Source organism: Oncorhynchus kisutch, linkage group LG6 (assembly GCF_002021735.2).
Source record: "Oncorhynchus kisutch isolate 150728-3 linkage group LG6, Okis_V2, whole genome shotgun sequence".
Classification (NCBI taxonomy): Eukaryota; Metazoa; Chordata; class Actinopteri; order Salmoniformes; family Salmonidae; genus Oncorhynchus; species Oncorhynchus kisutch.
Window position 1 is genome coordinate 39,270,488 of NC_034179.2, and position 13,373 is coordinate 39,283,860.

The 13,373-nt window shown below is 40.1% G+C and overlaps 1 protein-coding gene across 3 annotated transcripts in view; it reads right to left on the minus strand.

The window, feature by feature from the left end:
- Positions 1-2,489, minus strand: part of ttc3 (tetratricopeptide repeat domain 3) — a 31,861-nt gene extending 29,372 nt beyond the window's left edge. The window contains exons 1-6 of one of the 3 annotated variants that reach the window (XM_031826720.1): positions 2,257-2,447; positions 1,779-1,851; positions 1,593-1,635; positions 1,221-1,377; positions 1,039-1,120; positions 897-950 (exon numbers count right to left, since the gene is read on the minus strand). In XM_031826720.1, coding sequence (XP_031682580.1) covers positions 897-950; positions 1,039-1,120; positions 1,221-1,377; positions 1,593-1,635; positions 1,779-1,841 — 399 coding nt within the window. In that variant the 5' untranslated portion in view covers positions 1,842-1,851; positions 2,257-2,447. Of the gene's footprint in view, positions 1-896; positions 951-1,038; positions 1,121-1,220; positions 1,378-1,592; positions 1,636-1,778; positions 1,852-1,986 lie in introns of all 3 variants that reach the window. The other 2 variants (XM_031826721.1, XM_031826722.1) reach the window with 2 other exon arrangements.
- Positions 2,490-13,373: the final 10,884 nt, after the last annotated feature.

The window sequence follows — 13,373 nt, forward strand, 5'->3', positions numbered from 1 at the left end:
TGGCTTCACATGAAAGGGTGGGGTTTGAAGGAGTTTGTGTTGAGCATGTTGATGGTACAGCCAGAGAAAAAGTCTGACAAAAAAGGCCCAGACCACATCCGCTTCTCCGGCAGACAGTTCCTCCATAGGTACAGGTCCTCAATTGCCAAACATGTAGCACCCAATTGGGTGGTGCCACAGCTGCTGAAAAGCACGTGAATATCCACCACATCTTGGCTGTGGTTAAGAACAGTTCCTGAGCCTCTTCTCCAATCTCTGGACAGCATGCAGTACATTCTGTAATTCTTCCCGACAGATTAAACAAAGCCAGGGCTACATTATTTGAATCCAAACAGCCATCTAGCAATGAGACAAATATATACACATCCTTTACCCCAATTCTGCAATGGAGTCAAGACCAAAAACGGCAACCATAAGGCAATACACCAATCGGCGGGAAGTTCATGCCCCCCGGGTTGCTAGATATCCCACGTGACAAATCAGGTTGAGCTAGTCTTATAATGTAATCAACGATTCAAATTTAAGAGCACAGAACAGGACGTTTTGGTGTCCTTTGCTTGGCTATGTACCAGCAGGGTGTAACAGAAAATATATATATTATTTAAAAAAAATATATATAAAAAAAAATATAAAAAAAAAAAAAATCGCTGGGTTGTTAAAACAATGAATATTGGCACCCCACTCTTTGGCTACCACAAACCGAAAGTAGAATGTTGCCCCATTTTTTAGGCATGAAGAGAACATTCTTGTATTCTTATGAATAATTACTGTGCTGAGGGGATAGTTCCATATTAGAAAAATAAACCATGTTGCTCTATTAGGTAAGATATGAGCAAGAGAAAGCAGTGACAGCATATTTGCATTTTCAGTGCACCATAGGCATACATTACACTTACCAAGTTAAATTTATTGCTTATCCAGATCATATGCCTTGTTTGATCTTCTAATAACTGGAAGAGAAAACAAGTGACAACGTGAGCCTTCAGGTTCAACATTGCAATTCCTGTATGGTTCCATTTATAGTAACAAAGACCTTACACATCCTTTTTCCATCGCTCTGAGGATAGCCTCCAATATTTCTATCTTGTGCAGTCTCTTCAGACTCAAGTCATTGCTGACACTAGAGAAAGTGAAAAGATAAAACCATGCACATTAACACTACTAAGGAACAACAAATGTGAGACAGGAGAGTTCATTAATTTGCAAGTCATTTTTCTTACTTTGAGTCTAAGAAGCCAACTTGCACAGCCCAGCGTGTGGTGTTGTGATTCTCTTGACGCAGCAGAATGTGGTACCAAAAGGCATACAATTTCATTAACTGGGCCGCCTTCTTTTTCAAAATGACAGGGATTTTATTCCATCGCTCATATATAACATCTGCAACATTAAACACAGTGTGATACAAGTGAAAATGTATGTTATTTTTTCCATGTAATTGTCAACCTCCACCTTGAATAGATGTTTTTAGTCTGATAGTGGAGGATCTGAGTCACGCCTGTCCACTCCCAATAGCCTTTCCACCCACAATTAGTGTGAGTCAGTGCTAGCTAGGTATTTATGTGTAAGGAACTAGCTAGTGTTCTACTTCTTACCTGGAGGTTGCAGGGCTACAAAGGGACTGTCTTTGTCATAGATCTGAGGAAGAACAAGAGGTTAATAATGACGTACTGCCACGTATTTATTGCATTAGTAGTCCATTTTCAAATGGATCTAGTTAGCTCAACGGTCCTAACTTACTTCACTATTTAAAATGACAGTCAACCATCCTCGTTACTCACAAGTTTCGCCCCGTGTCTGATGTCGCAGTCCAAAAACTCTGGACCGGAGTCGGAATCTGACATTTTGGGAAGTCTGAAACAACAAGAATCGTGATAATTTAGCCCAATGATAATACACAATAACGTTAATTAACTAAATAACATAGCTAACTGTGTTGTCAATAAACTAGCTATTATTACTCAACGAACGTGTACCAAGTTAACGTACCACATGTGAATATACAGCTAAAGCGGGCTAACTAGCTAGCTATGTTTGGAGATGACTAACGACGTTAATAACGTTACTTAACTAAACCAAAATTATAGCTAACGTTAGTTCCGCGGAACAAATAACTTAGCTAACTAAGTTTACGTTAGCTAACGTTACAACTAAATTGTGTTTCCTAACGATATCCATCTAATGGAGTCATTGTTTGGTTAGCTAACTGCAGATGGGGGAAGGGAACATCTGTCTGACTGCCAGAAGCCTCGAACTCACCTTGAAAGTTAGCTAACGTTAAGCAATCGTTTGGCTAGCTAGCAACTTGGCGCGGTTTTTTATTGGCTTTGCCGTGATAAAAACAAACATTTAGAAATGTGGACACCGCGAACATGAAATACTGTTAACACGCTACAAAAAAACAAGGGACGGCACACACGGACCTACCTTCTTGTTCACTTGTCTTTTATGGCAACATGCTCAGTTTACCACAGAGCAGGCGTTGCTGATCATACGGCTACATTTCAAAATAAAAGTCCCGTATATTTTTTATTTTACTTGAACGTTACAGGACGTTTTTCTGATTTAAAATCACAACAATTGTTCAAAGTGACTTAAATATACATGTACTGAAAAAACTAAAAATATATTATTGAAATCAATTAACAAATATCGTTTTACTGTCTCACTTTTTAAGCTAGTACACCAGTTAAATACCCAAATCGAACTGCCTGTCGCTCAGGACCTGCCGCAAGGACATGCATATTATTGATACCATTTGAAAGGAAACACATTGACGTTTGTGGAAATGTGAATTTAATGTAGGAGAATATAACACATTAGAGCTGGTAAAAGATAATACAAAGAAAAAAAAGGCCTTATTTTTTTTGTACCATCATCTTTGAAATGCAAGAGAAAGGCCATAATGTATTATTCCAGCCCAGGCACAATTTAGATGTTGGCCACTAGGTGTCATCAGTGTATGTGCAAAGTATCTGTTCAAAATGTGTCTGTTCAAAATGTTTTATCAAGACTGCCCAAATGTGCCTAATTGGTTTATTATTATATTTTCAAGTTCATAAGTGTTCTATTCTCAAACAATAGCATGGTATTATTTCACTGTAATAGCTACTGTAAATTGGACAGTGCAGTTAGATGAACAAGAATTTAAGCTTTCTGCCCATATCAGATATGTCTATGTCCAGGGATTTTTTGTTGTTGTTGTTGCTTACAACCTCATGCTAATCACATTAGCCTACGTTAGCTCAACTGTCCCGCGGGGGACACAACAATCCCATAGAGGTAGAGTTAACAGTAATTAAAAAAAATAACAACACAATACCAACGCTGTTGTTGGAAGTGTTAATGGTTTTAAACTACTGTCAATCCTTAACTGGTGTATTGTGTGATTTTAGGCATGCTCTCTCGGTGGCAATGCTGTTAGGCAAAAATATATATAATAAAAAATAAAACATCTTCTGTTTTGTATGTTATTTTGACATTAATACCTGTCACATATCAGTTTGCAAACAAAGTAAAAAAATAAAATAAAAGTAAAGCTGCATACAAACATGGTCTCTTTTTTTTAAATATCCAGCTTAAACAGACAGATGGGGATTTGTTTTTGTATGCCTGGAGTGGGAGCATGGGGGGGGCCTCAAACAGAGAAATTATTTTAATAAAAACATAATAAGGAGAATATTATGCCCAACTCATGAGGCCCCTTGACGATGTGAGGCCTGAGGCTCTTCTGCCCAATGGTAATTAGCCAGTGTTTGCCACCCCTCCGAGCCTGGTTCCTCTATAGGTTTCTTCTTAGGTTCCTGCCTTCTGGGGAGTTTTTCCTAGCCACTGTGCTTTTGCATCTGCGTTGCTTGCTCTTTGAGGTGGTTGGCTGGGTACCTGAAAAAGCATTGTGAAGAGCTTTATAAAAAACAGGGCCAATTTTAAATTGTTCTCTTCAAAACATGATTTAATCCTGTTCTGTTCTTTTTTTTAAATAGTTATTTAACCTTTATTTAACTAGGCATGTCAGTTAAGAACAAATTCTTCTTTACAATGAGGGCCTACCAAAAGGTCTCCTGCGGGGACGGGGCCATTTAAAATTTTTTAACATAGGACAAAACACACATCACGACAAGAGAGACAACACAACAGTACATAAAGAGAAACCTAAGACAACAACATAGCATGGCAGCAACACGTGATAACAAAGCATGGTAGCAAAACAACAAAACACCAACATGGTAGCAACACAACATGGCAGCAGCACAACATGGTAGCAGCACAAAACATGGTACAAACATTATTGGGCACAGACAACAGCACAAAGGACAAAAAGGTAGAGATAACAATACATCACGCAAAGCATCCACAACTGTCAGTAAGAGTGTCCATGATTTAGTCTTTGAATGAAGAGATTGAGATAAAACTGCCCAGTTTGAGTGTTTGTTGCAGCTCGTTCCAGTTGCTAGCTGTAGTGAACTGAAAAGACGTGCGACCCAGGGATGTCTGTGCTTTGGGGACCTTTAACAGAATGTGATTAGCAGAACATGTGGAGGATGAGGCCTACAGTAAATATCTCAGATAGGGGGGAGTGAGGCCTAAGAGGGTTTTATAAATGAGCATCAACCAGTGGGTCTTGTGATTGGTATACAGAGATGACCAGAGGAGTGTAGAGTGCAGTGATGTGTCCTGTCAGGAGCATTGGTGGCAAATCTGATGACTGAATGGTAAAGAACATTTAGCCGCTTGAGAGCACCGTTACCTGCCGATCTATAAATTACATCTACGTAATCTAGCATGGGTAGGATGGTCATCTGAATCAGGGTTAGTTTGGCATCTGGGGTGAAAGAGGAGAGATTATGATAGGGGAAACCAAGTATAAATGTAACTTTAGCCTGCAGCTTTGATATGTGCTGAGAGAAGGACAGCGTACCATCTAGCTATGCTCCCAAGTACTTGTATGAGGTGACTACCTCAACCTCTAAATCCTCAGAGGTAGTAATCCCACCTGTGGGGAGAGGTGCATTCTTCTTACCAAACCACATGACCTTTGTTTTGGAGGTGTTCAGAACAAGGTTAAGGGTAGAAAAAGCTTGTTGGACACTAAGAAAGCTTTGTTGTAGAGCGTTTAACACCAAACCCGGGGAGGTGCCAGATGAGTATAAGACTGTATCATCGGCATATACAGTGCCTTGCGAAAGTATTCGGCCCCCTTGAACTTTGCGACTTTTTGCCACATTTCAGGCTTCAAACATAAAGATATAAAACTGTATTTTTTTGTGAAGAATCAACAACAAGTGGGACACAATCATGAAGTGGAACGACATTTATTGGATATTTCAAACTTTTTTAACAAATCAAAAACTGAAAAATTGGGCGTGCAAAATTATTCAGCCCCTTTACTTTCAGTGCAGCAAACTCTCTCCACAAGTTCAGTGAGGATCTCTGAATGATCCAATGTTGACCTAAATGACTAATGATGATAAATACAATCCACCTGTGTGTAATCAAGTCTCCGTATAAATGCACCTGCACTGTGATAGTCTCAGAGGTCCGTTAAAAGCGCAGAGAGCATCATGAAGAACAAGGAACACACCAGGCAGGTCCGAGATACTGTTGTGAAGAAGTTTAAAGCCGGATTTGGATACAAAAAGATTTCCCAAGCTTTAAACATCCCAAGGAGCACTGTGCAAGCGATACTATTGAAATGGAAGGAGTATCAGACCACTGCAAATCTACCAAGACCTGGCCGTCCCTCTAAACTTTCAGCTCATACAAGGAGAAGACTGATCAGAGATGCAGCCAAGAGGCCCATGATCACTCTGGATGAACTGCAGAGATCTACAGCTGAGGTGGGAGACTCTGTCCATAGGACAACAATCAGTCGTATATTGCACAAATCTGGCCTTTATGGAAGAGTGGCAAGAAGAAAGCCATTTCTTAAAGATATCCATAAAAAGTGTCGTTTAAAGTTTGCCACAAGCCACCTGGGAGACACACCAAACATGTGGAAGAAGGTGCTCTGGTCAGATGAAACGAAAATGTAACTTTTTGGCAACAATGCAAAAAAAAACGTTATGTTTTGTGTAAAAGCAACACACCATCCTCACTGTCAAACATGGTGGTGGCAGCATCATGGTTTGGGCCTGCTTTTCTTCAGCAGGGACAGGGAAGATGGTTAAAATTGATGGGAAGATGGATGGAGCCAAATACAGGACCATTCTGGAAGAAAACCTGATGGAGTCTGCAAAAGACCTGAGACTGGGACGGAGATTTGTCTTCCAACAAGACAATGATCCAAAACATAAAGCAAAATCTACAATGGAATGGTTCAAAAATAAACATATCCAGGTGTTAGAATGGCCAAGTCAAAGTCCAGACCTGAATCCAATCGAGAATCTGTGGAAAGAACTGAAAACTGCTGTTCACAAATGCTCTCCATCCAACCTCACTGAGCTCGAGCTGTTTTGCAAGGAGGAATGGGAAATAATTGCAGTCTCTCGATGTGCAAAACTGATAGAGACATACCCCAAGCGACTTACAGCTGTAATCACAGCAAAAGGTGGCGCTACAAAGTATTAACTTAAGGGGGCTGAATAATTTTGCACGCCCAATTTTTCAGTTTTTGATTTGTTAAAAAAGTTTGAAATATCCAATAAATGTCGTTCCACTTCATGATTGTGTCCCACTTGTTGTTGATTCTTCACAAAAAAATACAGTTTTATATCTTTATGTTTGAAGCCGGAAATGTGGCAAAAGGTCGCAAAGTTCAAGGGGGCCGAATACTTTCGCAAGGCACTGTAAATGGATGAGAGAGCTTCCTACTGCCTGAGCTATGTTGTTGATGTAAATTGAGAAGAGCGTGGGGCCTAGGATCGAGTCTTGTGGTACTCCCTTGGTGACAGGCAGTGGCTGAGACAGCAGATGTTCTGACTTTATACACTGCTCTCTTTGAGAGAGATGGTTAGCAAACCAGGCCAAAGACCCTTCGGAGACCCAATACACCTTAGCCGGCCCACAAGAATGGAATGGTCTACTGTATCAAAAGCTTTGGCCAAGTCAATAAAAATAGCAGCACAACATTGCTTAGAATCAAGGGCAATGGTGACATCACTAAAGACCTTTAAGGTTGCAGTGACACATCCAAAACCTGAGCAGAAACCATATTGCTTACCAGAGAGAATACTATAGACATCAAGAAAGCCAGTCAGTTGATTATTGACAAGTTATTCCAACACTTTTGATAAACATGAGTTGTCAGCAGTTAAAAACCACTAATACTTCAGTTTCAAAACCCTAAACCATTTTGTTTCAGAACCACCAGACCTCTGACGGGGAGTAGCATGGGGGACAGTGTTATCTAGTGGAATATAAATGAAACTATTATTCCAGATATTATTAAATGAAGAATATTGACATTTCTATTAACTCCTTTTCAACTCATGTATATTTAACATGGCTGTTTAATACACACTTATAAGAATAATAACGTTTTTGAACATGTACTGATTGCATGATTTATTTCATTTACCCACCTTGGTAGAGTGAGTACCTATTTACAATTATAAACGGGGTAGTTCGAGCCCTGAATGCTGATTGCCTGAAAGCGTGGTATATGAGACCGTATACCACAAGTATGAAAAAAAAACATTACTTTTGACTGTTCTAATTACGTTGGCGAGCAGCTGTGTTTTGCACAAGAACAACCCTTAGCCGTGTTATATGGTCATACCACACCACCTCGTGCATTATTGCTTAAATAACCACTCGATCTGAACAATGAGCCTCAATACCTCCCCAAATAGCATGAACGGGGAGGATAGGATCAGAAAAATAGAACGCATCTTGAAACAAACTCAATTTCAAGAAAATGGAGGGCCTTTATTTTGAAGCTGTTTGCGCGATGTCGGACCAGTTAATGTCGCTGATTTCACGGAGCTGGCGTGAAAAGAGTAGCTGTGTTCGAACACTCATTCTAACCGCACTATGCCAAAAATTCCCGTACGTCGTACTAAATTAGACAAAATACGAAGTATGCAAGCACTGGACACTTTTTGCGTGCTTTTAGGGACCGTAATGCAATTCTTCAGAAAACCGGCGCGGCTTCACAACGTTTTCAGATTTGAGGAAAATGGCGGAAAATATGCAGCCGATGTCCGACAAAGCGGATACAAATGTATTGCTTTAACTAATTATGACAAATGTTAAGACAATGTTGAGTAAGGTAATACATGAATGACTTTTCAATAATACATTTTAACTAGCCAGAGAGTATATTAACTATATGCTATCTAACGAACTACCCAACATTTATTGACTTGATTATTCACATCCTTCTTAGCTAAGTGGTATAGTCGTTGTGCGTTTTCAATGGACATAGTTAATTCTGGCTATCAACTCTGATTTCAGAGCACTCTGAATGTGCCAGAGCACAGAATAATACCCGTTGAAAATGGCTGTGTCAGTAAACGTTGACAAACAGAAAGCTTAATTAAATTGGTGCCAGCAGCACAGTTACAGTCACCAATGCTTTAGTTAACATGAAAACAGCCTAAACAGCTCTGCTAGGGCAAGTAAAATGGTCAGAGTGAGATGTTCTCTCAGTTGTGTCTGGAAGTAGCAAGCCAACGTTAGCTTGGGTGCTTGACTGCTGTTGTGAGGTCAGAACGCTCAGATCAACCCTACTCCTCAGCCAGAGCGTCCAGTGTGCTGAAAGCTCCAAGAGCCAAACGACAATCTGACAACTCTTGATTTAGGAACGCCCAGAGTGCACACTGGCACTCCAGATTAAATGTACGAACACACCCAAAATCGTTAAATGTCTGGCTAGTAATTTGTTATGCTAGCAAGAGGTTGCATAGCAACAGCATCAACTTCCGGTAGAGAGGCGAAGCGCTAGTACGCTCAACTGAAACGATAATGTTCATTTACAGTATATTACAATGAACTAATAGTATATAGTATGTCGGATATACTTAAAAAGTATTTAGTATACAGTATGAAAGGAATGGGTATTTGAACACAGCTTGTGTTTCTCGTTCATTGCTAATCAGTTGCTTGTTCCACTTCCCACCAGCTTGAAGTCTCATGACAAAGTTACCAACACCCACTTCCGGAATATGGAAGTAATAAAGATGGGTACAAGATTTAGAATATGGTTCTAAATTTCCCTCCCTAGCCCCACGAAAAAGCATAAAGTTATCTTCAAATGAAGCATGCTGATGTTGTGAATATCTCTAATTATACATTAGCCTGTTATAACCAAGCAATAAATATGTCTATGTGTCATATTTATCACTATCTCCCTCTCTTTTCTATTAATTCAGATTATGTGGTGGAAAATTTGCCCTCTCCCCTGCCAGAAACGACTTTGTTCTGTTCCTTGGCTCACAAGTTGGCTTCTGTAAATCACAATTGAGTGACTTGAGTTTAGGCTATGTCGATGACTGAAGTTGGGATTAGAATGTGACGGAAGATGGCAGAACATGAGGTTTTGTTTGAAACTGCTAGTGAGTCTGGTGAAGCTAATAGTACAGAAAGTGAGAATGAATGGGTTACATTGGTGAAGAAAAAGATAAACGATAATTAAAGCTATGTTGGAAAACAGGAAACCAGTAGACTCGTTTTAGTCGGTGTCAGGGTTTTGGATCAATGCTACAGGAAACCAGTAGACTCGTTTTTAGTCGGAGTCAGGGTTTTGGATCAATGCTACTTATCTGTTTACCGTCTCCAGGAAAATCTGGAATGAGTTGGAGGAAAGTAGAGTCGGTGAGAGTCACAAGACATGGTCTTATTTTGATTTTTGTGGGTCTGCGGAGCAGAAAAAGCATGACTCAAAATGATATTGGAGTGGAATCTTTCCTGCATGGATTTTCATAGCAGGGTGCCTATCAAGGTTTATTTTTCTAGGGTGGCGCAAGAAGTAAAGGCAGAGGATATAACTGAATACATCGATAGAGTGGTTGGTGCACATCGACTGACCTGTATGGTGGATGGAGAAAATAAATTAACTTCATCCATGCTACTGTTCTTTGATGAAGAGTCTCTCCCTTAACATATAAAGTTAGGATTCATGAGATACCCTGTAAGAGCTTTTGTGCACAAGCCCCTTCAGTGTCATAAATGTAAAAGATTTGATCATGTGTCAAGTGTGTGCAGAAGGGAAAAGAATCATATGCCAGATGAAGGGAAATGCTGTAACTGTGCAGGTGAACATGCGCCTGAATTCTTGGAGTGCCCTGAGGGAGAATGAGGTGGCAAGGTTAAGGAGTGTCCAGTATATCTTCTATCTGGAGGTGGTGAGAAGATTGGACGGGAACGAGTGGCAGGGAAGAGGCAATCGTATTAGAATCACCACGACCAGTGAAAGGTTTCTCATCAACCGAGGGATAGTGGAATGCTACATGTTAAAAAGATGGACTTTGTGTTATGTATTGCAATGGTCATAAACTGTACGGCACAAGTAGAAAATTGGAATTGTGAATGCCGCTGAACGTTTTTTGGTTCTCCTTGATTTCACAGCTGAGGCCATGCATAAAATCCTGTCGGTGAATGTACCCTCATCACAGACCCCCGATCCTGTGTAAGGTTGTATTTTGTAGTGGACTATGATTGAAGAAGTGTGATGGGTTTCCTTAGGTGATGTTTATTTTGTATGATGTTGTTTTCCTCCTTTCCCAAAATGTTTTTTTATTATTCAATACCCTGTCCAGCTGGTGGCGGTAATGCACCATTAACATTGGATGCCAACTGCCGTTAACCCCATCGAAGAAGAAGACTGAAGTTGGGGACTCAATGCCATATTACTGTCTGTAGACTATGTGAAAAAGCCAAATGTGTTCTCAAATGGAGTGTGTTAGTCTGACTTTTCGATGTACTTTATGTTTTTGGCAATTTTCTACTCCTTCCCCAGTTTTATATTTGGTGTGGGCCTATGTTCCAGATAAATGGCTTCATTCAGTAGGGCTTACTTACTGGCCTCATCGGATGCGGCAGTCCACCACTCTCCTTCTTGGTCAAATAGCCCTTACACAGCCTGGAGGTGTGTTGGGTCATTGTCCTGTTGAAAACAAATGATAGTCCCACTAGGCACAAACCAGATTGGATGGTGTATCACTGCAGAATGCTGTGGTAGCCATGCTGATTAAGTGTTCCTTGAATTCTAAATTAATCACTGACAGTATCAGGAGCGAAGCACCCCCACATTATCACAACTCCTCCTCCATGCTTCACGGTGGGAACCACACATCAACCGTTCACCTACTCTGTGTCTCACAAAGACACCGTGGTTGGACTAAAAGTCTCAAATTTGGACTCATCAGACCAAAGGACAGATTTCCACCAGTCTAATGTCCATTGCTCGTGTTTCTTGGCCCAAGCAAGTATCTTCTTATTATTGGTGTCCTTTAGTAGTGGTTGCAGCAATTCAATAATGAAGGCCTGATTCACACAGTCTCCTCTGAACAATTGATCTTGAGATGTGTCTGTTACTTGAACTCTGTGAAGCATTTATTTGGGCTGCAATTTCTGAGACTGGTAACTCTAATTAACTTATTCTCTGCAGTAGTAACTCTGGGTTTTCCTTTCCTGTGGCGGTCCTCATGAGAGCTAGTTTCATCATAGCGCTTGATGGTTTTTGTGACTGCACTTTTCGACTGCACTGTAAAAATTGACTGACCTTTTGGATTGACTGACCTTCATGTCTTCAAGTAATGATGGACTGTCGTTTCTCTTTGCTTATTTGAGCTGTTCTTGCCATAATATGAACTTGGTCTTTTACCAAATAGGGCTATCTTCTGTATACCACCCGTACCTTTTCACAACACAACTGATTGGCTCAAATGCATTAAGAAGGAAAGAGATTTCACAAATGAACTTTTAACCAGGCACACCTGTTAATTGAAATACATTCAAGGTACCTCACCTTTCTGAGTTTGAGAGAATGCCAAGAGTGTGCAAAGCTGTCATCAAGGCAATGTGTGGCTACTTTGAAGAATCTCAAATATAAACTATATTTTGATTTGTTTAACACTTTTTTGGTTACCACATGATTCCATATGTGTTATTTCAAAGTTTTGATGTCTTCACTATTGTTCTACAATGTAGCAAATAGTAAAAGTAAACAAAAACCCTGGAATGAGTAGGTGTGTTCAAATTTTTGACTGGTACTGTATTTGATAGACCCAAAGTATCAGATCACACCATGTAAAGGAACAACCTCTAATACTTTTTTTCTCTCAATAAAATGCAACTAACTTGATTTATGTAAGCATTAGATTATTCAAATATGTAATACAAATCTCCAACTGATTTTTATTTTATAGCGCTATATACAGTGCATTTGGAAAGTTTTCAGACCCATTGACTTTTTCCACATTTTATTACATTACAGCCTTATTCATAAATTGATTAAATTGTTTTTTCCCCTCATCAATCTACACACAATACCCCATAATTCAAAAGCGAAAACAGGCTTTTAGACATTATGTGCAAATAAAATTAAAAATACAAATCGAAAATATCATATTTACATAAGTATTCAGACCCTTTGCTATTAGACTTGAAATTTAGCTCAGGTGCATCCTGTTTCTGTTGATCATCCTTGTTTCAACAACTTGATTGGAGTCCACCTGTGGTAATTCAATTGATTGAACATGATTTATAAAGGCACACACCTGTCTATATAAGGTCCCACAGTTGACAGTGCATGTCATAGCAAAAACCAAGCCATGAGGTCGAATGAATTGTCTGTAGAGCTCTGAGACAGGATTGTGTCGAGACACAGATCTGGGGAAGGGTACCAAAAAAACGTTGAAGGTCCCCAAGAACACAGTGGCCTTACATTCTTAAATGGAAGAAGTTTGGAATCACCAAAGCTCTTCCTAGAGCTGGCCGCCCTGCCAATCTGAGTAATTGGGGGACAACGCAGGAGTGGCTTCGGGACAAGTCTCTGAACGTCCTTGAGTGGCCCAGCCAGAGTCCTGACTTGAACCCGATCGAACATCTCTGGAGAGACCTGAAAATAGCTGTGCAGCGACGCTCCCATCCAACCTGACAGAGCTTGAGAGAATGGGATAAACTCCCCAAATACAGGTGTGCCACGCTTGTAGCGTCATACCCAAGAAGAATCGAGGCTGTAATCTCTGCCAAAGGTTCTCTAATATCTGTTTCTCTGAATCTAGTAACCTCGACTATAACCTGTAGGCCACTTTATGTCTATGCCAGAGGTCAGAGGATGGATGACTGCCAGAAGAGGGCCATACCCAGATTAAACGATGTCTCCATCAGTGAAGTCAACATCATTTCACCTCAATGACAACAGATTTTTCACATTCTGTTAATTTTTTTATTTAACCTTTATTTAACCAGGTAGGCCAGTTGAGAACCAGTTC